At 40.8% G+C, this 27,809-nt stretch overlaps 2 protein-coding genes across 4 annotated transcripts; one reads left to right on the plus strand and one right to left on the minus strand.

The window, feature by feature from the left end:
• Positions 1 to 25,743, plus strand: LOC145458500 (uncharacterized). 3 transcript variants are annotated; one of them, XM_080336879.1, is made up of 16 exons: positions 1 to 564; positions 3,153 to 3,347; positions 6,165 to 6,343; positions 8,358 to 8,470; positions 11,400 to 11,629; positions 13,727 to 13,852; positions 14,359 to 14,445; positions 14,934 to 15,023; positions 15,416 to 16,050; positions 19,512 to 19,566; positions 19,624 to 19,753; positions 20,618 to 20,747; positions 20,904 to 20,994; positions 21,052 to 21,166; positions 22,135 to 22,220; positions 24,617 to 25,743. In XM_080336879.1, exons 1-16 carry the CDS (start codon positions 397 to 399, stop codon positions 24,674 to 24,676), a joined length of 2,490 nt encoding a protein of 829 aa, XP_080193005.1. In that variant the 5' UTR covers positions 1 to 396; the 3' UTR covers positions 24,677 to 25,743. The 3 variants fall into 3 exon arrangements, with proteins under 3 accessions (XP_080193005.1, XP_080193003.1, XP_080193004.1); XM_080336877.1 differs by having other exon boundaries at positions 5 to 564; positions 14,931 to 15,023; XM_080336878.1 differs by lacking the exon at positions 8,358 to 8,470 and adding an exon at positions 10,247 to 10,359 and having other exon boundaries at positions 5 to 564; positions 14,931 to 15,023.
• On the minus strand, positions 8,951 to 26,823 carry LOC145458513 (angiopoietin-related protein 7-like). Its single transcript, XM_080336907.1, has 3 exons — positions 26,479 to 26,823; positions 26,192 to 26,288; positions 8,951 to 9,259 (listed from the first exon to the last, which is right to left on the minus strand). Exons 1-3 carry the CDS (start codon positions 26,584 to 26,586, stop codon positions 9,129 to 9,131), a joined length of 336 nt encoding a protein of 111 aa, XP_080193033.1. The 5' UTR covers positions 26,587 to 26,823; the 3' UTR covers positions 8,951 to 9,128.
• Positions 26,824 to 27,809: the final 986 nt, after the last annotated feature.

Raw genomic sequence — 27,809 nt, forward strand, 5'->3', positions numbered from 1 at the left:
TTGTATTTCTCAGCAATATCCAATCATTTTAATACAGTCAGCATAAATTTTAAACATTTGATGTTAGAGCGGTGGTTCCCTGAGTGATGTCGTTGTGCCTGTGCATTGTGCAATTGTCCGCCTGTCAATGCTATAAAAAAGGACGGATTGCTAAAAAGGAGTCCTCGGCGCACATTTTCCATTTCTTGAAAAAGGAGGACAAATCCTCCGAAAGGATGACTTACAGTAACCCTAATTTTGCCCGGCCCAACGCAAGGACTTCTCGAAGTCTCTAACAAATTTCCAACTAACGTATTTCAAATTACTTCTTCTATAGTATTTTACGATGTAAGCTGGCGACTGTTACTGTTTAATGCTATGTGAGTGCAAGAGGTGAATGCCCAGTGGTTGAGAGCCATGGAGAAATACGACAACTTGGGTATGGTCGGCGAGGGTTCTTACGGCATGGTCATGAAATGCAAGCACAAAGAAACGGGACAAATTGTTGCAATCAAGAAATTCCTGGAGAGCGAAGATGACAAAATGGTCAAAAAGATCGCCATGCGGGAGGTTAGGATGCTCAGGGTAAGTTTACTGTTCATCTCATTTGTTGTGTTAGTGTGATTACCAGTGAACCCAGCGCTAGGTGAACCCAGCCTTACAAACTCGGCCCTCGCTGAACTTTTGTAATTAAGTGTATTACCAAGTATTATTATGAATTATTAAACTTATAATGTTATTATCAACTGATTTGTCGATCATGTAAGGAGGTCAGGGCATGCGTAGATCACGCAGTCACGGCGTGATAAGATCGATTACCAGTGAACTCGGACCTCGGTGAACTTGGACCTCGGTGAACCCGGCCCTCTGGAAATTTTGTCTTCACCGGCAACCCTAATATCCCTCCTCCCCCAACCCTAATATCCCACCCCCGGCAACCCTAATATCCCCCTCCCCTAACCCTAATATCCCACCCCCGGCAACCCTAATATCCCACCCCCGGCAACCCTAATATCCCCCTCCCCTAACCCTAATATCCCACCTCCGGCAACCCTAATATCCCACCTCCGGCAAGCCTAATATCCCACCTCTGGCAACCCTAATATCCCACCTCCGGCAACCCCAATATCCCCCCTCCCCTAACCCTTATATCCCACCCCCGGCAACCCTAATATCCCACCTCCGGCAACCCTAATATCCCGCCTCCGGCAACCATATTATCCCACCTCCGGCAACCCTAATATCCCACCTCCGGCAACCCTAATATCCCGCCTCCGGCAACCCTAATATCCCGCCTCCGGCAACCCTAATATCCCACCTCCGGCAAGCCTAATATCCCACCTCTGGCAACCCTAATATCCCACCTCCGGCAACCCCAATATCCCCCCTCCCCTAACCCTTGTATCCCACCCCCGGCAACCCTAATATCCCACCTCCGGCAACCCTAATATCCCGCCTCCGGCAACCATATTATCCCACCTCCGGCAACCCTAATATCCCACCTCCGGCAACCCTAATATCCCACCTCCGGCAACCCTAATATCCCACCTCCACCAACCCTAATATCCCACCTCCGGCAGCCCTAATACCCACCTCCACCAACCCTAATATCCCACCTCCACCAACACCCGCCTGAACACCCGCTTACTCAATCCGTGAATACAAAATTTCCCGAGGGCCGAGTTTGTAAGGCTGGGTTCACCGAGGGCTGGGTTCACCGGCAACCGTTAGTGTGATTACTGGTCAGTTAGACCAGTACCAGTCAGACATGTAGGCCTACAAACCACACATCTAGTTAGTTGAGAGAGAGAGAGACTGTCAATTAACTAAGCCTACTGGTTGTTCGAGTACTAGTTCTAGTTGCGGTTTTGAAAAGCTAGTAGTCTGCACAATGCTGAAAACTAAAGATTACTAACTGCGGATTAGTCCTAGTTCATGTTCTAGTTGTGGATACAGAAAGGTGAGTAATTCTAGTTTCAGTTGCAGATCTTGAAAAGTGAGTAGTTCTAGTGCTAGTTGTGAGCTATGGAAAGTCAGTAGTTCTAGTTCAAGTTCTGAAAAGTGAATAGCTCTAGGTCTTGTTGAGACTTCCGGAAATTGAGTAGTTCTAGTTGGAGATCTTGAAAAGTGAGCAGTTCTAGTTCTGGAAAGTGGGTAGATCTACTTCTTGTCTAGCTGCAAGTTCTGGAAAGTGAGTAGTTCTAGTTGTAGTTGCGCATTTAACACATAATTTAGTTGCCAAACAACTAGAAAACATGTCTCATTGTTTGGCGTGAATCGTGATACCCACATTCTGTTGTATGATGTTCTTACAGCCATTGTTAGCTCATAGTCCTTGCTACTAACGGTGGAGTAGCCACTGCCAGGGGATGGGTTTTGGGGGTCGCAACTCTCCCATTTCAAACTTGTACTGATTTTCATGCTGGAAGCATCTCCAATTCCGAGAACATAAAAATGAACTTCTAATTAGTTGCTTCGGAATTGAATCTACTTTTTAAAGGTCATCAGTTCTAGTTGCCAATTCTGAAAAGTGACTCGTTGTTCTGAATATAGTTGCGCATTTTGAAAATTCATTAGTTTGTACAAGTCTGCTCCCCAGCTTAGAAAAATTAAATATACTCTATTTTGGTAATCTAATTGCTGATGACACGTAGGCCTACTATTTTGTAAAAAAGCGTTCTTCAAATCTACTGCAACACGGTCAGTGGTGGTCAGTAACAAGGTAGGTAGCCTACCCCAAGTAATTGCACTACTCAATTTCAGTTTAATCGCAGTTTATTAGGCAAAAGCCTATATTGTGACGAATTAGTCAAATTTTCATGCCGATGGTGATACGATCGCTGATATACCAAGTTATTTCCAACTCTCTACTAGTCGTTGATGATCACCCCTGCCGAGTGCCATGCGAAAATATTCAGGTTCATTTCAATGTCAATATATTATTTAATCGTATATTGAAGTTCTGTATCTTCAAAAGTCTGAGAGTTACGATCTACTATTATTGTAGTATCTAATGTGAAACCAAATTCGATCGTTATCTGTCTTGAAAATCATTAACAACTTGAAGAAAATCCTTGAGTTACAGAACTTGAATAATATATTCATATTGAAATGCATACATTTATGTCAATATTCAATTGTAAATGTACAGATTGTACCGCAATTCGTTTCAGAAACTTCGGCACGAGAATCTCGTAAATCTAATCGAGGTTTTCCGTCGCCGAAAACGTCTTTACCTCGTGTTTGAATTTGTGGACCACACGGTTCTGGACGATCTGGAAAAGTATCCGCACGGCCTCAGCGAGCTGACGGTCCGCAAGATTTTGTGGCAGGTCTTGAGAGGCGTGGAGTTTTGCCACAGTCATAATGTGAGTGGATTCCATGTTATTATCGTCAGTGTTAAATCCGGACCATTTTTTATGGGTCTTGTGTGCTTTCTTATCAATAATCACAGAAGCATCACCAATCCGCGTTCTCCATCAACACATCAAAATTTATAAACGTCCAAATTCATTTTGTTTCGCATTGGGGTAACGGACATTATGATTGGGAGTGACTGTCGTTAGGGGCTGAGGGTGAGGAAAATAGGGTTTTTGGTGAGGGATATTAGGGTTGGGGGGTGTTAGGGTTAGGATTGGGGTTAGGGTTGGCCTATCCTAAGATTAGGGTTGGTGTGTTGGTTTATGAATGCTATAATAGTACCCTAATGTGACACCCAACCCTAATGTCGCAAACCTAGTGTCTGGAACCTTCAACCCTACTCTTACGATACCCTTACCCCAACCCCAGTCTTGGGATGTCCTAACCCACGCCAACCCTAGCATCCCTGACTCCCAATTTTTACGTTTCTGAATTTTGATATTTTGATGGGAGACACAGATTTAAGATGGTTATGTTGTTGTGGATAAGAGCCACCTAATTTTTTTTTTAACAAAACCAGATAGCCTACATTATAGTTGATTTGCAGAAACTAACTGCAATGTTTTTATGTATTCATTCTGTTCACCTAGAGCAGTGGTTCCCAACCTGGGGAGCGCGAAGAAGCGGTCAACTGAAAAAATTTCTCGCGCCCTGCGCGATTTACCTTCAATTCACGCCTGTGTCTCTATATATAGACTGAATTTCATATTTTTTAATTCTCTCATCAACAGTCATAACCTTCCATGCCATCAAACAATCTTTTGAGGTTGCTAGCATCCGGGTTGGATTTTGTGATATGACGGTAATAGGGGCGCAAAATTTTTCACTATGATAAAGGGGGGCGTGTCTAAAAAAAGGTTGGGAACCACTGACCTAGAGACTAACAATAATTTTATAGTTATACTGTATTATATTTGCATGACTGTAAATTATTTTATGAGAGTTTTGCGGACCTAAGCAAATTTAAACTTTTGTAACTGGAATATTGCCAGATATAGTTGACCAGTCCGGGTCTAGAACTAGGGCTAGGCAAAATGATTGGAGTACTCGAATCTGAATCGAGTAATAATTCTAATGATTCGACCCGAGTAGGGAAAGATCATTTTTTCCGGTACTGAAATTATAGGCTATGTGCCTTGCCACTATGAGTTATATACCACCAAGAATTATAGTTTCAATACTGTTTTCCGCCGTGGAAGCCTTGAAACCTAATCACTGAATACGAAGCATGCAGTGCAAAGCAACACACGTTTTAGACGTCTTAGTAGAGAGATCAGGACAAACGTTTTTAACGTCGGTGTACAGAAAACCTACTTTCACTGGTCATTATATTCGTTGGGATTCATTTTGCCCGAAGCGGCGTAAATTAAACCTCATTTCATCTCTCGTTAATCGCGCCTTGCGCCTCTGCTCACCGGAAAAACTGACACGCGAATTGGATGATATCCACTTGATTCTCTCCAAAAATGGCTATCCAGACCACATATTAAAATGCTCCATCTCTAGGGTATTGAAGAAATCGAATACAGCTCCAAAATATGGCCCAGAAAAATGCCCGGCATTTTTACACCTACCTTGGCTAGGTAACGTGTCTAGCCGTTTTGAAAAGCTTATTAAATCGGCTGTTCACCGTTGCTATTACAGCGTTAACACGCATGTAGTGTACACAACGAAACCCTTGTTACCCAACTCTCGAAAAGATGTAGTTCCTGCCTTTGATGCAAGTAATGTTGTTTACCAATACAAGTGCCACTGTGATAGTAGGTGTGTAGGACATACATCTCAAAGATTGTTTGAGCGTATTAAGCAGCATATCCCAAAATTGATTCGGTCAAAAACATGCGCAAATGATCGCACGGAGCTCGCACGTCAGTGCAAATTGGCTGCAAAAACAGACTGCTATGATGATTACCAAGCATATGCTTCGTCAATCGGTCAGCATCTGAGTGAAAAACTCGCCTGTGCACAGCACTATGATGACAATATGTTCACTGTCATTGTGCGTGGTAGGTCTTTGTTTCATTTAAAAGTGTTGGAGTCTACTATTATTCAGTTGAGCAAACCTATTTTATGTAGACAAAAAGATTTCCTCTATAACCTAACCAAATTTCTCATTAGTGCGTGTTGTTCCGTGCGTGTAACTGTTTATTTACAAATTGTGCTGCTACTATAGTACCGTATGTCCGTATACTTCATAGTTTGTTATTGTTGCCATTGGTACAATGCGAATTTCATGGTCTGAGATTTTGATTGTTGCGTCAGACTTTGCCTTTTTGGTTTTGCTTTTAAATCTGTTTAAATCCCTTTCGTGTGCCGATAACTCTTGAAAAGAGGCACCCGAAAAGTCTTTGAGTTCAATAAATATACTGCTACAATGGATGTTGTATTGAAAGCTATATTCAAGTTCTGTACCACGAACCAGCTATTCAACACACGTTACTGGAAATGACATGTCTGGGAAGTCGTGATCAACCCACAGCATTGTCACAAAGTTCAATGAAATAGGCGTGGTCAGAAAACAGCAAATTATTTATGATGTGATGTAGGGCATCACATGAATGACAAAAATATACAACATCCTATTCATATTCCTAGAAGTGGCATTATATTTCTTGTGGTCGCATAAAAGGCGCATATCTTTCATAATGTCACTGAGTCATACTCAAAGGCTTTTAGAGCCTAGTGCTCGATTCAGGATGGAATCGTCCAGTTACTCGATTTTTCCCAGGCCTATCTCTCGCCTTTAAATTTTCCCGCTTGTCCAGATCATACACCGCGACATCAAGCCAGAGAACATCCTGAATTCTCGTAGCGGCGTCATCAAGATTTGCGATTTCGGATTTGCTCGGACTCTGGCCGCCCACGGCGAAATCTACACAGACTATGTCGCCACTAGATGGTACAGAGCACCTGAGTTGCTCGTGGGAGATACGAAATATGGACGGTACGCGGTTTGATACTTTGTCAGGGAAGTTTGTGGGGGTTTGTGAACCTTATTTTGGCTGACATTTTTTTACAAATTACTAAAATTAACCTTCAAGCGACATGAAACTAGACTAACGGTCAGCGATCAGCCAGATTTAAACAACTAGAAATCTTTCAAATTTACCAAATTCGATTATAATTATTAAGACTGAATTCACAAAAATTTTTCAGGAAAACCACAAATTAGATTAGAATGAGAGCACAAAAAGTTTACAAATTAGATTTCCGCTCAAATTAGTCTAATTTGACAACTAAAATGATCTAGTTGTCCAAGTCTGCGATCAGCTGCATAAATCATGACAATTATATTTGTCCTTTGTACCTTTTGGGGGGGGGGGGGTTTGCCACATAACGGAATTTGGCGGGGTCATTCCGATTATGTGGCAGAGGTTGTAGAAGTAGCCATTGTCAGTACTCAAGTAGAAGTACTATATAAGCACAATTAGAAGTGGCTGTTTACAAGTAAGCAAAAAGCAAGTATTCAGGCCTAGTTTTGCCTAAAAAACTGAGAAGTATCTTTCAGGTAGATGTAGAAGTAGTCTAACATCATAACCACTTGACAAAGTATGCAAGTATGCAGAATCTACTTGAAGTACTTTTAAGTACCGTAAACCGGGGTAACTTTGGACTTGAGGGTAACTTTGGACACTAAGCATTAAAAGATTTAAATGGTTATTGATGAAAAAGGGTTGCCGCTGGATGTCCAATTCTTTTTCATGAGGCAACAGTACTACAAGTAGTCTCTATAAAAGGTGGATTCATTTCACTACCAGATAAACTTGACCCAACGTCGAGAAATTAATGGAGGGGGTCAATTTCGTCAAAATTGATGGCCAATAAACTTCTTACAGCCAAACATAGATAGCATGTGATTCATAGATTCAAAACTTGGCAGCAGATACCTCTAAGTAGTCTTAATCCATGGCCAAAATCTCAGTGGACTCACCCTTAGATCAATACAAGAAAATGTGATGTCCAAAGTTACCCCGTCAAATTTTATCAGAACGGGGCAACTTTGGACGGTGAAAAATGTGATATTTAGAGCTCTAGAAAGTGGCTGCTTCATCTGTGTCAAAGGGTATCGTCAACTATATTCCTTATGACCGGCCTGATGGCTTCTTAAAATGGAATGAGAAGGTTAATTAATTAAGAGTTTGCCAAAATATGAAAAAATGGGTAGGCAATGAGCCGAGAGATTATAATCGGGTGTAAGCTACTTGAAAAACTTATCACATACTCCTAAAGATGCGCCTGCTGAATATGGGATATCGTAAATTACGACAAATATATCCATCAGAGGACATAGGAAAGGGAAAATATATCTTTTCTCGAACAGTAATATATTCGAAATCGGCAATAAATCACGCTAACATGCTTAATGTTTGCTGTCAATTGCTGACACTGCCAGTGGGATACCCCATTGTCACCATACGTTATTATAAGTCCCAATAGGTGAAGGCATGAGGGAAAATTGAGTAAAGGGAGAATAAGGGGGCATATATGCATTAGCCTTCATAAACTACCTATTTTTTTGGGGGGGGGGATTAGGTAAAAATCATGCAATCGGCCAGACATATACTATTTTGTTTCAGTTTTAGTCACTGCTCTCATCAACTCTTACCAAATAAGCCTCATTTACGAGGTTTCATAAACAATAGAGGGTAAAGGCATACAAAAAACTACATTGTCCAAAGTTACCCCACATGCAGGGGTAACTTTGGACACGGATAATTTACAAAAATAAGGTACTTATTTATGACCATGAAGATTTTGGATTAGTTAATTCTAATCTTTGCTCCATGACTCCAAAAAAACACAAAACTTGCCTCCCCTACACCCTAGCATTTCCAAGATACAAAGCGGAATTGTTGAGAATTGTCCAATGTTACCCCGGTTTACGGTACTAGTACTTTATCACTGACACGTCTGCAGACTGCCCATTGATAAATGCTCAGCGGTGGTATCATGTTCAGGGGTATCGATATATGGGCAGTTGGTTGTCTGGCCGGTGAGATGTTAATAGGAAGTCCGTTATTTCCCGGTAAATCAGACGTCGACCAACTGCATATCGTTACTGCGACGCTCGGTGAGTTGGCGCATGAACGGCTCGTCCTCGGTTGCCCTTAATTTATCACTTCATTTTCTGTTTGTTGAGTTGCGACCTACGTTGGTATCATTTTGATCTGCCACGGTGAGTCTTTGGTCAGATTCAATCCGTAAGTTTATTATCGAGTATGATCTGCTCGTTGCATGCGCAACAATGACTGCATGTAAAAAATGATGAACGCATGCCGCTGTTACATTTTGTGTTACAATTTTCGGGTCAATGGGGCTGAGCAAAATCGAGTGTCTCTGTGATTCGATTACGAGTCGAGTTTTCAGCTACAGCTTACGTACCACCTGTTATGATTCAGGCTAATGGGTTTTCAGGATTTTCAACTAGAACTAGAACTAAAACTACTCAGTTTTTAAAACTTGCAATTCGAACTAGAACTATTCACTTTTTGAAGTCCACACTTTCAAAACTTGCAACTAGAACTACTCACTTTTGAAAATCTTGCAGTGCTCAAACGATACGTTCATATTGGCAAATTTATTCCTCTCGAAGCTTTTCGACTGGCTCTCATCAGGAGCGAATGCCAGTAATAGAGGTTAACCAAATTCGAAATATAGAAAGCATTTTGTCGTTGTGATGTAATAATGACAAGTACACAGAGTCGCAAAGGGCAGTAAACAACGCGCGGTTACGGTACAACACACACAAAATCAGCCGGATGACAAAACAGCACTAATGGAAGATTCCCAGCGGGTAGAGATGTTCCTTCTGGCGACAGAAGATCGGCTTTTGCAGCTTTATAATGGTTGATTCGAGGACCTTTAAATGAAAAAGAGAACGACCATGAGCAGCTTAGAAAACTGATTGTTATTGTTATTGTTACTGAAGTTCTGTACTTCCAAAAGCCTATTTTCAAAATCTGCAACTAGAACTAGGCCTGCTCACTTTTTAAAATCCGAAACTAGAACTAGGCCTACTCACTTTTCAAAACTAGAAGTAGAATTACCGTAATCACTTTTCAAAATCCGCGACTAGAACTACTCTATTTTTAAAACTCACAATTAGAACTAGAACTAAGACTACTTACTTCACACTTTTTTGCTGTTACTGTTAATGTGAAGGCATATATTTTCGATGCCCGAACGAAGCCACTCTCATTACTTGACTAGAATCAACAGTGTCTGTACTCGAGTCTCAACCGAGTTTTAATTCTCATGGTTGGAGTCGATTAGTGAGAGATGAATTTTTTATATTGCTGAAATAATACTTCCCTTGCCGTGAGAGTTAATTTATCAACGACGAATTATTGTTTCAACACTATTTTCCACTGCGACAGCCTTGTAACCTCAATTGGTTGTATCGCATCGTACGAAACATATACCGTAGTGCAAAGCTACACACGTTGATGGAAACGACATATCTGTGAAGTCGTGACCATCAACCGACAGCATTATCACAAAGTAGGCTACAATGAAATAGGCATGGTCGAAAAAATACTGAATTATCTTTACTATGATGTAGAAATGGCATCATATCCTTTGTGGTCGCGTAAAAAACACATCATTCACAATCGTGTGTTAGTGAGTGATGCTCAACTTGACTCGAAGCGTAATACTCAGAAGCACTCATACACTCGTTTTTGCCAAGCCTTGTTGACAAGTCATAGTATGTTCAAATTCACAAAGTATTCTGAATGTCCTAGCCACCCCGATTGATCGCAGATTTTAAAATCAGCACACCCTAAGTAGCAAACGTGCCGTACTTTTGGTAGTCTGGTAATTGTGAACGTTGTAACATGGCACACAGACCGGTGGACTTGTGGGCCGTTGGATGTTTGGTTGCCGAGATGTTAACCGGAGACCCGCTCTTCCCTGGTGACTCTGACATCGACCAGATCCATCACATTGTGCGCTGTTTCGGTAAGGACTTTTCAACTCGCATTCTTCAACACAATTAGAGCGATCGTCATAAGTAGACTCCGCCCTTTTGTGTGTCAAAGAGACTGTCTATTGTTAATAATGTAATTTGATGCTTGATATTGTTACAAAGCTACTCTGTTCCAAATGAATTATTCCCGTGTTCGGCGATAGTATTGTCTCAGTTTATCAGTATGCTGGCAAACCTCTTTTGAATGGTTTCGGTCATAGTACGGATCAATTTGAGAACTCTTGTGATGAGACAAAGGATTTGACTCCTCCCATTTGACGTCAGAGTTGTAATCGCCAGCAACTAGTAGAGAATTGGAAAGAACCAACAATTGTATCACCAAATAAAGTAGTTTTGTTCAAGCATTTTGTTACTGGTCAGTAGGTTTGTTCAAAAATAACTTTTTTTTCTGGATGCTGGGGATTCACAGATTAAATTATGTTGCCTAAAAATTGCTGCACTCCAAATTTGGCTCAATTTCAACTGAGTGAACGCATAAGATTCTGAAAATTTTGATTTTTTATAAAAAAAATATAAAATAAAAATTCAAATTTACCTGTTAAGCCCATGAAATGGTTGAGTTGTCTACGAAAATGACGCAAAACAAATTTGAATCAATGCCAGCCCGTAGAAGCGCAGTGATTTGAGTTTCTCATGCATAATTCTGCAATTACCCGCCTTCCAGGCTATTTTTGCTAATTGAAAACTTTCAAGCTCCTGTGCGTTCACATCTACCAGTTGGAATCGAGTGAAATTTGGTGTGCAGCGTTTTTTTAGGCCAATTAAATTGTGAGTCCCCGGAATCCGGAAAAGAAAAGTTACTTTTGAACAACCCTAAATTTTGCCTCTCACTTGAGTATTTTTTACTTCTACTTAAAGTAGTTGACACTTTTTACCTAACTTACATATTACTTGTACTTGTTCTTGAAAAGCAACATTTTGACCGCAATATTAGTTTGCATGACGCATGCGCTTGCTTATTCTTTTGCGATTCCGCCTCGAGACCTTTGTCAACACGCTGCCTACTCCGCAGGCAACCTGTCCCCCCGGCACCGAGAAATCTTCCAGCGCAACCCCCTTTTCGCGGGCATGCGTTTGCCGGAAGCCAAAGAGTTTGAGCCTCTGGAGAAGAGGTTTCCGAAGTTTTCGCCGGAAGTGGTGGACATCATGAAGCTTTCGTTGAGACTGGACCCGAACGATCGACCCTCGTCGTCGGCACTTATGCGGCATGAGTTCTTTCGCAAGGATAATTTTGAGGAGAAGGTAACACTGTAGATTATTATCGGCATAAGGATCAGACTTGTGCAAACTGACAATCTAAGTTCGTTGACGGTCAACCAACTACTGCTTTGTTCAGTATTCATAGCTCTAGTTATGAGTTTTGTATGGTAAATAGTATTAGTTCTTGTTATGAGTTTCAAAAAGTGAGTAGTTTCAGTTCTACTTGCGACTTTTGAGAAGTGAGTAGTTCTACTTGTCAGTAGTTGTAATTGGAGTTCTTACTTTCGTTCTATTTGTGTTGTTGTAAGAAATGAGTAGGTCTAGGTCATATTGTGCTTTTCGCAAATGCAGCAGTTTGCACAAGTCTGAAAACAATAGATCGCTAACTACAGAGAGATGCACAACTCCAACCATCACGTTTCGATAGGCGATGTTGTTTGCTGCAGGGAAAAATCACCGTTATTGGTAATTAGTGGGGCAAGTTTTGTTGCAGTCAAATCCGTGCAGTGCTGAGTGACATCGCAAAACAAAAAAACGTCGAACACTAAATGGCAACTATTCATTCATGTACTCATGTACTGCGAATGCAGGGTGCGTACTATACATGGGTACAGGCTTTTTCCCAGAATATACACGTCTTTTCAAGGGTGCGTATTATACATGGGGCGCACTATATTCCGAAAATTACGGTATTTTTCACAAAAGTTGCACAAATTTTGGTCGGTTGACTAAAAAAAAAGGTCAACTTCCCAGTTCCACTCCCGAAAAACAGATTTCCATCCACATTCTCTGTTGGTTGACTAAAAATAAAAATAAAAAGTCAACTTTCCGGCTTAGCTCCCGAAATATTCGTTATAGCATTACTTCGCTGCTGATTTCCGGTATTTCAGTCGAATTTGGTCATGTATTTCACCATCATTTTCAAAAAACAGTGACATAATAGAGCGATCTATTTACATATACTGCCAAATATTTTCAGTAAAAAGTTGGTTGCATAAAAAATCGAAAAAACTTGCAAAATCTTTCGTGAAAAATCGGAATGGAATGGAATGAAGGGATGACGTAGTTTATTTTTGTCCTTGATGTTTTTTGCGGCATATACACCGACTCATGATACACATACACACCATCCGTGCATATGCATACCATGAGTGCATGATGTGCATATGCCGCTGGGCAAGGAAGTGCAGATATAGCCTTTACGGCTTTCTAAGTCAAGCACCACCCCTCCATGCTATCCCAGTAATGCATGAGCGCCAAGCAGGAAAGTCATGGATACCAGTGTTACTAATCAGGTCTTTGGTCTGACCCGGCCGGGAATCGAACCCACGACCTACCGCACAAGAAGCCGGACGCTTCACCATTACGCTATCTTGTCGGTAAGTTGCAAAAAGTTGCAGGAAAAAAAATGGACAAAAGTTGCGCTATAAGATTCCTTCAAACAGCTTAAAACAGCATTCTACATATCTTACGAGTATTTAGGAAGCTGCCGAAAGCTGCAAAAAAAGTTGCAAAAGTTGTGCTAAGACTTGCCCTAGTAATTATGTAATCTGATGATTCCAGTGTTAGGAGATTATTTTTTCTAGCATTTAAATGATATACTTACCAATGCTTACCATTAATTTATCAATGAAAATGATAGTTCTGTTACTATTTTCCATTGTGGAAGGCTGTATATCTGGATTGGTCATATCGTAGTATACGAAACATGCAGTTTAAAACTACGCACGTTACTGGAAGGGACATTTTTGTGAAGTCGTGATCGGCCCATAGCATTGTCACAAAGTGCAATGACAAACTATGGTCGAAAAAATACCAAATTTTTTATATATGACGCAGAACTGGCATTGTAGGCTATTCTTTGTGGTCCTATAATAGGTACGTATTTGAATTCTTTACATGATTCATTTTGTTCTAACGATTCTTGAATACTCGCATCAATGGCCGATACACATTTCAGAATCGAATCACTCAGGCAGCCCTACTTGATTTTGCCAGCCCTAATGATAGCTAACAGTAGCTTTCGATTAAGACCAGTCTCAATAAATTTCGGTGGTGAATTTAAAATCGCTTGACTCGAGTCAAAACCACACAATTAAGATTGACTTGTGACTCAGAACCTGTGACTCTTTTCGAAAGGTGATCCCGGAAATCCGAGCCCGCATCCAAAAAGAGTTCCAGCAAAACCAGATGGTTCGGAAAAGTCTGGCCGAGAAACAACAGCAGAAGAAAGACGAAGAAGAGAGAAAACGCAAGAAAATGAAGGTCACTATGCTACTGCAGTACTAATTATCAAGTGATTAGGCGTAACTAATGAGGGACAGCGTCGCCTCCTTCGATCAGTTGATATGCTGTCAGTAAACTCCAAGTTACAGTGAGTTATGTGTGATCACTATTTTAAAACCTAAACCTGTGTTGAAATACATTACCAAAAATCTATAAATCAGATTTTTTTTGGCAATGTCACTACAAAAGTTAGCTTTCTAAGCGTGAAATAAAGTTCATGGTGGAGATCAGCTTTTTTTAGTGTTCGGATTCTAAAATTTTGGGAGTATACGCGTCTGCCCACAAAACTGGCAAGTGCAAGAACCCCTAGTTACGCTGTATATTTGAATACACATATCAACCTTCAACAACGGATTTTCATTTTGTAATGTCAGTCGTTGAAATCAAGTTCAATTTAAAAAGTGCCCGTTCGATAACTCTCTTTACGTTAGGAGCAGTTACGGATCCCCTATGAGGTTTGATCCCATTCTGGTTGTGATTTCCAGGAAAACGAAGAGAAACAGCCGGTCAGCCCTCCGTCAAAATCTCGAGAAATCAGCAAGCACTCGCCGCGATCGGATAAAAATATTCCTGTGAGATTTCCGCCTGTTTGTTCGAAAATAACGCTTTTCTTTGAATTATACTGGCTATTTGATAAAATAGTTAATTTGGTCAAAAAACGCTTGACTCAATTCCAACCTGTTTCCGTTAGTAAATTAATCCCAATTTTACTCTCAACCCCACGAAATTGTTAACTATAAACAAAATGATGCATAGTCAATTTCCCTCAGTAGAAGCCAAGTTTTTCGAGTACAAAATTTTTGATTTGAAATTATTGTATTTGCGGTAGGAAATATAAATTACAGAACCACCCACTGTAAATATTATTTTTTCAAATACAAAATTTTTAACATCTATATATTCACTTGTACAGGTTGGAATTGAGTCAAATTTGGTGTGCAGCATTTTTTTAAACAAACCTAGCCATTTTATCGAATAGCTGGTAAAATTTGAAGAAAAAAGTGATTTTTGAATAACCCTACTGTTCACGTTACCCGATGATCTCTGCAATTTGCAGCAGAAACGCGATTCTCTGGCGACCGTCAACGCCGTTCGCACGAATAAGACGCCTCCGACGCAGGAAGCCAAAAAGCGAAAAGATTCCGCAAAGGTTTTTATTCTAATAAATTATTTCTGACACGGAACTTCAGAATAGAACGAAACAATAACTTGATATTGTTAATACATTCGGTAAAGGAGCATCTGCGAACGTCAGTAATGCGGTGAATCGAATTTGAAATGTTGGAAATATTCTGTGTGACGTAATAATTTCCTAGATTTTGCATATTACTGCCATGCGTAATTGAAGAGTCTTCGTAACCATGCTTCGAAAAATGTCAAGAAATAGATTTCGATAAATATTCTATCACATATTCAGTTTTTTTATTTTCCATCTTTTTCAAATTCAATCCCCAAAATGTCGCAGGATTGCAGCATTTCCGCCGCGAGACAATTTTTCCATTATTTTCTTCTTTCTAAGTCATTCCTCGAAAACATTTGCAGGATCGCAAACTACCAGCCACGATAAAGCAAGAAAATTCTATCGTCGCCAGCTTGCCTTCGCCAAAGAAACAGACTCCGACCAAAGAAGATTTCACGACCCCGCGAACTCTCATCCCGAAAGTCACAAACGAGTCGATAAGTCGCGACAAAGTCCCGTCGACGGACGAACGGTCGACGCCCAAACTTGAAAACGACAAAAGAGTCACGATAAACTCAAAAACGGACGAAAAAATCCCAAATATAGTCACAGCAAATTCACCGTCACCTTCCAAACAGCCGAAAGGCAGTATTTTAAAGAATTCTTCTCAAACCACAGTCCGTACGAGCAGGGAAAGCGTATCTTTCGAACGACAGACGGACAAACAGACAGAGCAAAACGCGACCGTACTAAAATCAAGCTCGGACACGATCACACCTCGAGACAGCAAGATACTCTCTCTGTCTGCGAGCGATTCTTCGACCCAGATTAAGAGTTCGAAGCCCCGCCATGCCTCAAATACGCCCGAGGTCAGGGAAAGGTCTTCCAAACTATCCGGTGGACATATACCACCCATACAGCATACTGGGAGCGGGCCAAAGACAACGCAGCAGGACTCGGATGACCCATTCAAGCAATTTCCTTCTCAAGGCATCAGGTATTTTCACAATCAAGTTTCAAATCATACAATTGTAGAGATGATGCATAAATGGCAGAGTTGTAACCAAGGAGTTGTAACCAAGGAGTCATAAGTCAATTTGACTATTATCGTCGAGTCATTTTCAATTCACCACCGAGTCAAGTTGGAGTCCAAGTCATACCGCAACGGTTCGAGTCTTAGTGTTAAGACTCGAGTCCGAGCCCAAGTCATCATGTTCACTGCAGACATGGGGTGATTACTTAATGAATGTAATCGATTGCGATTACGATTACTTATGAATCACGCGATTACGATTACGATTACGATTACAGCAAAATCAGGAAGTAGTCGATTACGATTACGATTACATTGGAAAAGTAATCACGATTACTCACGATTACATTAAGTTTGCTTCTTAAAACCAATCTTAGAAGATATTTGGAAGGCAATATAAGGATTGCGACAGAAGGCCTAAAATGTGTAAGCAACTTTCTTTGTATATGATACGTTATTTGCTTGCTACGTCATAATGGGTCCATTGTCCAACTTGAGGGATGATTTCTAGCACCCATCGATTGGTAGGCTATTCTTGTCACGACCGTAACTTCCGCACCCCAATAATGTTGAGAACGAGCTCGACGGGGACTAAAAAGTAGGGATGGTGGGAACCCCTGATAGGTTCAGATTCGTGTGAATGCGAACGTTAATCTTATGACGTCACGTGTCGTCACATTGGTAATTCCAACTCTACATATCTCGGAAGCGATATATAAATGTACGTACGTACACGACTCCGGCCACATTATGCCACAATACTGAAGTACATGCTGAATTTTCAAAATTCATAAAATATATCAACTTGAGTAATAAAATGCTATAATAATCCCATAAAATCAATATCTTCCGTCGCTTTGCCGTCAATTTTGACGAGGACTTGCAAGGGAATGTAAGCTTACGCCCTAATGGACGAGGATAGACCGGACAATGTATTCGGTGTCCGACTATTGCGACATTGATATTGAGCAAAGTGTAAAACTGGATTCTATACTTGCTACCGATATTAGCTAATAAAAAAGTCATACCGCCGTATCCAACAACCTAATCGTAATCCACAGATTTGTTTTTTTATGCAAATCAATATGGAGACCGTACGCCTGCTGGATTTTTTACATAAGAGAACGACGTATTCTTCATATCAATATCAATATTGGTTGAATAAGCATCATTCGCTGCCACACAATCTCACAGCATAGAGTTAATGAACATTTACGATATGAAAGCTGAATATTTCGAGCAAACCATTGTAACAAAGCATGGAAAATTTATAGAGATTGGCAAGTTGTCTGACTAGTGTTGATTTTTTATGCTGCCAGCGCCTTGCATATAGAGTGGCATGAAGTTGAAATGCAAAGAATTCAAACCAAATATGTAATAATGACGTGGAAAATTGTATTAGCCTACGTGAAAAAGGTTCACAGTGCAGAACCTACGAAGGTTCGTTTTTTAACGTGAAATCTCTAGATTTTTGAGGTTTACATGCAGTACACGAACGTGAACGCCATCCCTACTAAAAGTATTTCGTAAATCAACATAAATTATGGAGTATTTTTGAGAGACTCAATAGACTTGAAAATTTTCTCCGAGATTCGCGATTTAATGCCTCCAGATAGCTTGATTTTGAAATGCATACGTCTCCCCAAAGAAAAAGAGCATGTCTGATTCATAGGAATAGGCATTGCGGTGCCGGTCATTACCGCGTCACGACAGTGACGACACTCCAAAAGACATATGCAGTTTCGTCCAAAATGCGGCTTCACGAAGTGTGCTACAAAAGAAATACCTAGGCCGAAACGCTAGGTATGTGTCCGTTGTCAATAGCCACGCTAGATGGGCGTGACGAATACAAATGTCACCCGGGACCCAACAGAGGAATGAAGACATGGTAATTTGTTTGCGCATCTCACGAAAGTTTCAGTCTGATACGTTTGGGCGACTTTACAACATCTTTTGATTATATAACAGTCGAGAGATCACGAAACTAAAATAGAGTAATTATAACAACATATAAGATGTAAAAATTATGAATTTCGTGCTCCCAGCTCTATCGGTAAATGTGACCATCGGGGCTGAGAGAGGATTAACAATGAATGGTAATATAATGCGATCACTAATATTACTGACGAGATTCAGTCATCAACCTGAAAATTGACGTGGTGGGGACGAAGTGCTGTTATGCTACTGATTCTAGCTACAACACAGGCTAACTAGTTGTGTAAGTGAATGGCTATATCTTTGTCCGGTGTAATTACGCACATACATAGGCCTACTGCTCGGCAAGCAACAGCGGTCAAACTGCGATTTTAACTAAACATAACGAAACATCAATACATGAGTTACTATTTGAAACTAGGCAGGGTGGTGAATATTATCCTGCTGCGAGTCAGTGGCGTCTGCAGTGTATTGATAACATGATACCCAGCATGGCGAGTGTTCTTACAATTACACTAACCAGCAAAGCCAAAACTTCTGACGTAATAATGAGCAGTGACGTTTGGAAATCTGACATTGATGCTATCAATAAACCTGGTATAATATCTCCTTGTTCGCGAATGTTCAGTTTATGTCATAGTCCTCGTACAAATAAAAAGTAATCGTTATTTCACAAAGAAATCGATTAAATATGTGAAGTAGTCGATTACGATTACGATTACTTCGGATTTTTTTCGAATGTAATCGATTGCGATTACGATTACTTCAAAATGCTGTAATCGTCGTAATCGATTACGATTACTAATCGCGATTACCCCATGTCTGGTTCACTGTTCAGTATTTAGTTCAAGTCAGTTTCAACCAGTTTTGTAACCAAGGCACAAGGTTCCGAGTCACAAGTCAATCTCACTTTCATAGTTTTGACTCGAGTCAATTCAAGTCATTTTCAATTATTGTCGAGTAACTCGGCTCAGTGTTATTGAATGCTTCGCATTTATAACATACTAATTTTCCTCATTTTTAACAGTTTCGTGTAGCCTTTTCATGTACCAGTACTGATAGACGAAATAATAATAGTGTGATAACTTTACTATTTTTCGAAATTACAATGAAATGTCTGTCTTGGTAGACCCAGTGTCGAGTCATGCGCAATGACTCGAGTGCAAGTCGAGTCAATGTACAAATTGACTCGAGTCGAGTCATTTTTCATTATTAAAAAAAGACTCGAGTCAAGTCGAGTCACCAAAAAATCGCGACTGGAATCTTTACAACCCTGGGTTCAACTCACTTTTGTGAAACTCTTGGGTGATATCGAATGCTTGGAATTCTAGTATACACATTTTACTCACTCTTAACATATCTATTCAAACAGATAAATGACAGTTTCCGAGTCTATCAACGATCGTCCCTTATCTAAAAAACTTATGCAAATCATATAGAATGTGTGTGTCTCTTATTTTTGGGAATAAACTTGTGTCTGTGTCATGCAGAGTTTTGGAAAAGACCAAGAAATCTGTCATGGCCAAGGAGACGTTCCCAACGCAGGTAGACACTCTCTCACGTCGTACCTGACGACTCGCTGACTCTTCTCTCCTTTTTCAGGGATCGTACGAAAAAGCCATGTACTCTGGGGCGTCAAATTTCGAGAAAATGATGATGTCAATGTCCGGGGCAACCGCGATTTCTCACCCAGCTATAAAGAAAGCAAACCCACCCACCCAGCACACAGGAGGTAACTGCTACAAGTAGGCCGGTTCGAAGTAGCCAGTAGTAATGCAGCTACTTGCAACTGCAAGTAGAGATTGCGAGTTCCAAGACATGTGAAAACTACTTCGAGTACAGGTTGAAATGCTCAAGTAGTTTCAAAAAAGTAGATTTGGTCGCAAGTAGCCTTAAAACCAGGGTTGTAACCAAGTCACAAGACGCTGAGTCGCAAGTCAATCTCACTTTAATAGTTTTGACTCAAGTCAATTTTAATTCACTACCGAGGCAGGTCCAAGTCACAAAGCAGTGGGTTGAGTCCGAGCCATGGTATTATGACTCGAGTCCAAGTCATTGCATTGACTGCTCAGATTGGAGTTTAAGTATTGTTAAAACGACTTTTTATAACTCTGTTTGGTGATATCCAATGGTTCGCGTTTGAAATATACTAATTTTCCTCGCTTTTAACAGTTTCTGGTCGCATTTTCAGGTGCCAGTATATCAATACGTGAAATACCAACAGTGTGGTTGCTATTCTTCGAAGTTACAATCAAATGTCTGTCTCGACCGTCTGAGACTCGAGTCAAATGACTTGGTCCTCGGGAGTCATGTGCAATGACTTGAGTCCAAGTCGAGTCAACACACAGATTGACTCGAGTCGAGTCATTTCCGTATTTTTAGAATATGACTCGAGTCATCAAAAAATTACGACTCGAGTCGAGTCATTACAACCCTGCTAAAAACACCACTACCTGAGTGAGTAGTGCCGACAGGAAAGAGTAGGCCTAGAATGTTTGTAAATTGCTACTTGTACTTGATTATAATTTGATGGAAATACTTGTACTTCTACTCGAGTACGGACGGCGAGTACTTTCACCACTTTTGTTATTGACAGGCTCGTTTGCTCAAAGCCACTCGCCATACTCTCAGCAATTCGGTTCTCACTTCTCTAGAGACGACGGAAACCTACCTCTGTGGCAGACTAATGTCTCGGACAAACAGCACAAACATCAGGACTCAAAAGGGTGGGTTTGGGCACAGATCGTGTGTGTGTCTATCATGAGTCGGTGTATAAGCCGCAAAGACATCAAGAACAAAAATAAACTACGCCGTTTCCTTTCAAAACCGGGGTATTTTCTAGTAGTCGAAGTGCAGGCTTTGAAAGTGTGTGTTTTTCACAGGTCTGAGGTTGACAGAAAACTCTTCAAGTCCGAGTCCAAAACAACGTTACGGCATCATCGACACGACGCAAAAGAAGACAGACACGCAAAGGTCACATTCTGACTTACATGGAGCGTTCACAACTCAACTGATTTATTCTCTCTTCAGAACCATGACGACAAACAGTTCTCTCGCATGAAGCTTCCAGACCTGACCGGTCGCGGTCCAGGGATGGCCGGCAGGGTGGATGACTTTTTAGGATTTAAACCCAGTCAATATGATCGTGAGTAGACTTGTATTGGCGTGGCTTTAGCAAATCTGCAGTTATACAGTCAGTCGAAAACTTGCAACGGAGACAATTATGAAATTCTCAACTTTCCGAATTAGAAAGAAATGCAACGATGTCTTTGAGAAATGCACTTCATGTCAAATAGTCGAATCATAGTTGATCCTCATAATCCTGAGAATGGCAAATGTCTGCACAGCGATCTTGGCTTGTTGACGGCACAGTTCTCCTGTAGCATTTTCCGGCAAACCAGAAATCATATTGCCATCATTTCGCTTAAATTGGCGTAATCAGACAACATGAATTATGCAGCCCCGCTCTTTTGCTGGCTTCGCTAGCAGCACTACACATTAGCCGAGTGTATATATTTCACTGTATGATTTTTTCTCAAATTATATTCCTGAAACACGGAGACCTGCTTGTTGCTCATTCACGCCTCACTTCAGTTAACAAATACGTAGTGCTCCAAATCTTGTTTTATGTCGACCTTCAGCCACTCCTTTCGTTGTCTGAGATAACATCGTTTATGAGGATGACTGCTAATCACGTGCACTGATTGCATTGTTTTACGAATTTACACACAGCCTTCTAATTGCTAATGTGACAATGACAATAAACAAGATTTGAACTTGAATAGGGAAACAGTAACTTTACTTGTTACCGTGTGGTTGTAATTCTAATCTAATTTTGAAAAAAATTTGCTAATTTGGAAAAGCTGGATGGTACGCAAACTCCTGTTGGCACGCACTTGTTTGTCGTATTTTGATAGAAGTTGAGTCCAAGGCACACAAATGAAAGTGTGAACGGCCTCTCCCGACAACCAGAAATCTGACCTCTCGATCTTGTTTTGCACAAACAAACTTGAGTACTCCTTACATTTACATTGTACAAGCAATTCGTTACTGACCGTCTTCGGTGACTGCTGGCTAGGCGTATCTTTAATACGGAAAGATTGTATTTTTCAGAACAGCGACGCTCCAAGGCAAAGAAATTCGGATTAAAATCGATACCAAACTACGACTCGTCAGGAAAGCAGATTTCCCCCAAACACGTGAGTTTAGCAAATTCAAATTCGGGGCAATGGAACTAGAACCAGGCAATACCATTTTGTCGAAGACTAGTTTTTACATGCCTGGCAATGGGAACCTTTTTTGTCCGAAGAGCCATATTGGCCCTATTTTTTACTTTTTAAATCTCAAAGAGCCATACATGTCAATCAGCTGTTACGTCACAATAGATAATTGGCAACGTCATAATAGCACTAATTCAAACTCAATACATGGGATTCGTCGTATGCACCAGATTTTCTATGTAAAAACTCGTACTTATCATAATGGTTGCCTTCTTTAAGCATGCAAAACTTGAGTTACGTGAACGTAGGTTCGTCGTGATGCTCCTTTTAAACGCGAGAACCCATGATCACATGCATAGGTGGATCCAAACATGGCCACCGCAGCAGTATATATATATTTATATGCATCATTGCCTATACCCAGGCTAAGCTTGTGACACAACAGTGACGTCGGGTCAGCGAAGGCAAGTTAGGAAGTTCAGTACCTCAGATATTGCTATTTTCTATCGATGTTCATGAACGACAAGATCATGAACATTTTTTCCCGAAATGACAGCATTTGCATATTTATTTTTTGAAAATAAAGCGCGAAACGAAAGGTAAGGAACAGACGGGTCAACTCTCACCATTGATAACTCAATTCATCGTAAATAGCTTACCATTTGTTATAACTGATATTAATTGAATGTAACTGTAACGATTCCGAAAATCTGAACACTGATCGACTTCTCAGTTCTCGAAGTATTCAGTGGTGACATAGATAGCGTTGCGATACACGCCTATGTTTTATCGCCGGTACTACAGAGCTACTTACCAATCAAGAACGTGGATAGCTATATGACGTTGTTTGTAATTCGAGTTTGAAATTGTGAATGCAACGTCCAATGCAGTTAATTTCGCGCCGTAGATCAGGAAGACAATGTGTATTTGAAAACAGTGTTGTCATATGGGCGTCTTCATGTCTACTCTCTTCAGTCAATCAACGTATGGTGGAATCATAGTGTCCTATATGGTGTCGACACAAGCAAATCTCACGCCTCAGTGAAATTGATTCACGTCACAATTTCCATTTGGCTACAGGCAATTTGACGGTCATTCTTTACCGGCTTGCCGAGCATTAAATTTGGTAAAACGGGTATCAATCGAAAGCTCACTCTGCAGTGATCACGAAAATATAAATTTTATTCCGTTCGAGGCCCTGGAACTCATCCAATCAGCCTCGAATTTTTCATTGTTATGGAGATTGGCATTGGGACGCAACAATGCTGTCTGGCCCTTTTTCTCTTGAGCTACTCTCTCGTTTCGCCAGACAGCATTGTTGCGTCCTGAGCTGCTCTCTAGTTTCGCCAGACAGCATTGTTGCGTCCAAATGCCAATCTCCATAACAATTCGAGGCTGACTGTTGGAGTTCCAGGGCCACGAGCGGAATAAAATTTATATTTTCGTAATCAGTGCAGAGTCAGCTTTCGATTGATATCCGTTTTACCAAATTTAATGCTCGGCAAGCCGGTCAAAAATGATCGTCAAATTGCCTGTAGCCAAATGGAAATTGTGACGTGAATCAATTTCACTGAGCCGTGAGATTTGCTTGTGTCGACACCATATAGGACACTATGGTGGAATCCAAGATTTCGAATCGGGTACATCGAATTCACGAGAGATATTTGTCGCCGGCGCGATAGTAACTTAAATTTGGGGATTTTGAAAAGAGGGGTCCGATCCCACAAGCCTGAAGACGGCATTGTCTTTACCTCTCAAAGACATGTTTATACTGCCACGAGAATAATTATTCTGGGTGTGATGAAATTGTACTAACAAGTTGCTGCAATATTGATCAATTCAGTAGGGCCTACAAAAATACATATTTGGCAAAGAGCCATATCTTATACCCAAAAGAGCCATATATGGCTCGCGAGCCATAGGTTCCCGACCACTGACAAACGGCATTACTCCCACTTCTCCATGAACAGTTTATAGGCAAAACAATGTACTTTTCAAACTTTGGATCTAGGAAAGTGGAAAGTGGTCTTGCGGTATTCCTAACGTTACTTTTATGGCAACTTGGCAAAATAATCCCTGTATCACTACTTCTACGTTACAGTTTTAAGGCAAAAAACGCGGTCGGTCTGGTGCTGGTCTGTGGAAAGTTTTTTGGCAATCTGTCAAATATACTAGAACCATATATCTCAATTCCAAAATGCAACAAGACTCTTTTTGCTGACTTGGAAATCGTTACTTGTATTTGATTACAAATTCAGTGTGTTTTTCCACTTCTACACGACCAGTTTTTAGGCAAAACCAATTAATTTTTTGATCTTAAAACGCAGAACGCAGGAAATACAAACAGACATTCATTCATTTTCCACTTTTTTCAGAACGACTTCACGTCGTCACATCTCGACTCAAATTTCCCGTCTGTTCAGAAAAAATCATGAATTCGCGTTTCGTGCCTCATTTCTACGTAGAGCATCGAATTCTTCTCCAGATTCTCTTCAAGATAGCCTGCTCTTGTCAAAGAACGACTTTTATATGCACATCATTCTTTTGAACAAGCCATGTAACTGACTGACTTGTTTTACCTATCATTTCATTATGTTCATTTTGCCGTCTCGTATTTTAGCTATATACTGACAACAGATATTGTTGACAAGCCGATACTAAGCTATAGGCCTATAGCACTATGCCAAGCTAATACTACTATTTCCTTACATATGATGTCGCTGATAAAGTCAGGGTGCCTATTTCCAAAACTATTTATCATCTTATCTCCATTGTGCAGATTTTCGACTATGAACCGCTTCTCCAAACCATTCACCGCCAGTGTGCATGTAACGCGAAGCTGCTACCAGGCTTGCACAACTAGATCATTCTAGTTCGACTAACCAGAACGAAATATTTGTAATCTTATCCAATCTAATTTGTGAAATGTATTTCAATTTTAATCTAATTTCTGGTCTTCCCGAAAATGCTCAAGGAGAACTGTATCGTGCGAAATGAGCCAAGTTTGGCTTAGACATTTCCCATTTACATGTTTATGAGAATGAATTCTCATTTCATGTGGAGTGGACTTTTTCTGTAATTCTTTCTAATGTGAAATTGAATCCTATTCGAACTTGGAAAGCTGAAGATTTCTAGGTGTCTAATTCTAGCTACTACGCTCCAGCACTGTCAAATGCGATAGAGTGTGCTAGTATGGTTTGTTATCACCGACTACTGAAACAACTCCCTCAAATGTCAGTATAAATTGATGGCGTCTAGCCATGGGCTGTTCAACCTGTTAACGTTGTATCTGGGACGGGCGATCAGTTTGGAGAATTGCCAGCCCTAGTTACGAGTGATACCACACAGTGAAAAGTGACGTGATTTTTACAACAACGTAACTGCGCCCTTCAACAAAGTAATGTAGTGTACGAGTTTAAGTGCCACTGTCATTGTGGTTACGTAGGAAGAACATCGAAACTGGATAAGTGGATATGCAACTGATAAATCGCTATACCTCAAAGATTTGGTGTCCTAAACATAGAAGAAAAGGAGAGGAAGCTAGAGATTGCCAAGTTATGTATCATTAAGGGCCTTATGCACCGAGAGAGTTATGGTCAAAATCGCTTGATCGGCTTGCACCATTGTCTTACGAGAGGTAAAGAAAGTTCAAGTTCTCTCGTTTTTGGGTATATTTGAACCGCCACAGTCGGTGGTTCAAACCAAGGTCAACGCGAAAAATTATTAAAATCTCGCATTTGCTCGCGGAGGAAATGATCAGGCCGACAAGTAATTGATGAACAAAACGATTTAATGTGTTCTGGTGAAGGCCCACTTCTAGGCTTTTGTCAGACATCACGTACGCGGATGAGATGGCGACGAGGAGCCTAGACAAACCTACAACACTTGGTGAGGAATTCTGGAGTCGACCCGTCGGACTCGAACCCGCAACTGAATCGAAACCAACCTACCCAGCCACAAATCTCCGTTACAGTCCCCGAAGCCGTTCACGTATTCGTCCCAACCTCGGAAGAAATCCATGTTTCCGTGTTTTCTTCGCTGGAAAACCTGAAACGCAATACGACAAACGGTCAAAGTGACAGAAATTTCAGGATTTCTCTTCTCCGAGTCAGCGTTCGAGGTTATCGTTCAAAATTATGTGTCGCCTCGAACTGCTTTGTATTTTTTTCATCTCAAACCGAGCTTTCTCATGACGTTGCAACCGATTTTTCTTTCAAAGATTCAAAATTCTACTCACAGTCCATTTCTCGTGTGCAGGGCATGTCTTCTTCTCATCTTCTGCTCTGATTTGAAGCGGGTATATCACGAATCCAAATATTAAAACAAACCAAATCTTGAGTAACATTTTCAGAGGTGATTTGATATCGATTTAACGATGCGTGTCCTGCTGAACTTGAAAAGATAGATGACGGTGGGCAGATTAATTTATGTTGGCGCAGAAGATCATGCGACCAGCTACAACTGAGCTATACGTTTGTAACGACAATTCGCTGCGTTCACTGTCATTTTGAGGAAGACAGCTTCCTGATATCGTTTAGGAAATGCGTTGAACCGAGTTTTACAGAAGGCTCACTCGATCAAGCATAAAATCGATAGGGACGTTTCTTTTAAGAAAATACGAATTTGGCTCGAACAAAATATGAATTATTTTACCCCGAATACTTCAATGACTTCTTTACCTATGAATCAAAAGCGCACAAGTACAACACACGCGCGTCCACGTCGTCCAAATATCATATGATGGACCGAAAAGATCATCGCTCTATCAAATATGCCGGACCTGATGTGTGGAACAGTATCCCGCCGGCCATCAGGCAGTCGACGAGCATGTCCACTGTCCAGTGTCCACATTCAAGTCGAAATACAAGCAATTACTACTAAATAAATACAGGCCATCCTCACAGTTCAATACACCACAAAAATGCGATACAATGAAAAGAAAGGAAGATGTCGAAGCGACTAAGAGTTGTCTATGGAATCAGACACCCACCTTGGCCTAGGCCAGGGGTTCTCAGCCCTTTCTTGGCCGTGGCCCATTTTCCGATTTACAAAAGTGCTGTGGCCCACCTGATATCTTAGAGTTATAATCCTGTTTAATGCGTCGTCATGGACACCGCCGATATGCCTAAATATGGGCACTTTCTCTAACTGATGATATTTAAATCTCGGTCTTCCGGGATAAGAAATCGCGCGAAGCGCGAAAAAATTATAAGTTGAATAAATATCCTTCAACAAACGACCAACGAAATAATCTTGGGCCCCTTCGAACTCCCCCAATTGGGGGTGTGGGTGTGGCAATTACGGCCCTGGTAGATCATAAGCTAAAACTCCTAAGTAGATTATTTTCGTCCCCTGCTCCATTCGCGCCGCGAAACACAATGATCAGATCCCCGCACTGTGTGATTGGGACTTTAGTGATACTGTTGTGGGGAATATTATAATCATTCTGGGCCAGCAAAGAACATTCATTGGTGAATGGGGTACTACAGAGAAGTGGAGAAAGATTTGTCAATATGCATGATGTACTATTGTCTTGTACCAAAACAACTGAGGTTGCGATGTCAGAAT

This window comes from Botryllus schlosseri, chromosome 16 (genome assembly GCF_051294905.1).
Source record: "Botryllus schlosseri isolate E-star chromosome 16, Bs_hap1, whole genome shotgun sequence".
NCBI lineage: Eukaryota > Metazoa > Chordata > Ascidiacea > Stolidobranchia > Styelidae > Botryllus > Botryllus schlosseri.

Bases quoted from the DNA above. Each gene is read 5' to 3' on its own strand.
- LOC145458500 (XM_080336877.1), top strand. From the start codon at position 397: ATGGAGAAATACGACAACTTGGGTATGGTCGGCGAGGGTTCTTACGGC. The intron at 11,630-13,726 runs GTAACACTGTAG...TCTTTTCGAAAG, and splicing joins AGGATAATTTTGAGGAGAAG to GTGATCCCGGAAATCCGAGC. The intron at 20,748-20,903 runs GTGGGTTTGGGC...TGTTTTTCACAG, and splicing joins AAACATCAGGACTCAAAAGG to GTCTGAGGTTGACAGAAAAC.
- LOC145458513 (XM_080336907.1), bottom strand. From the start codon at position 26,586: ATGTTACTCAAGATTTGGTTTGTTTTAATATTTGGATTCGTGATATAC. The intron at 26,289-26,478 runs GTGAGTAGAATT...ATTGCGTTTCAG, and splicing joins CTGCACACGAGAAATGGACT to GTTTTCCAGCGAAGAAAACA. The intron at 9,260-26,191 runs GTAGGTTGGTTT...TTTCATTTAAAG, and splicing joins TAACGGAGATTTGTGGCTGG to GTCCTCGAATCAACCATTAT.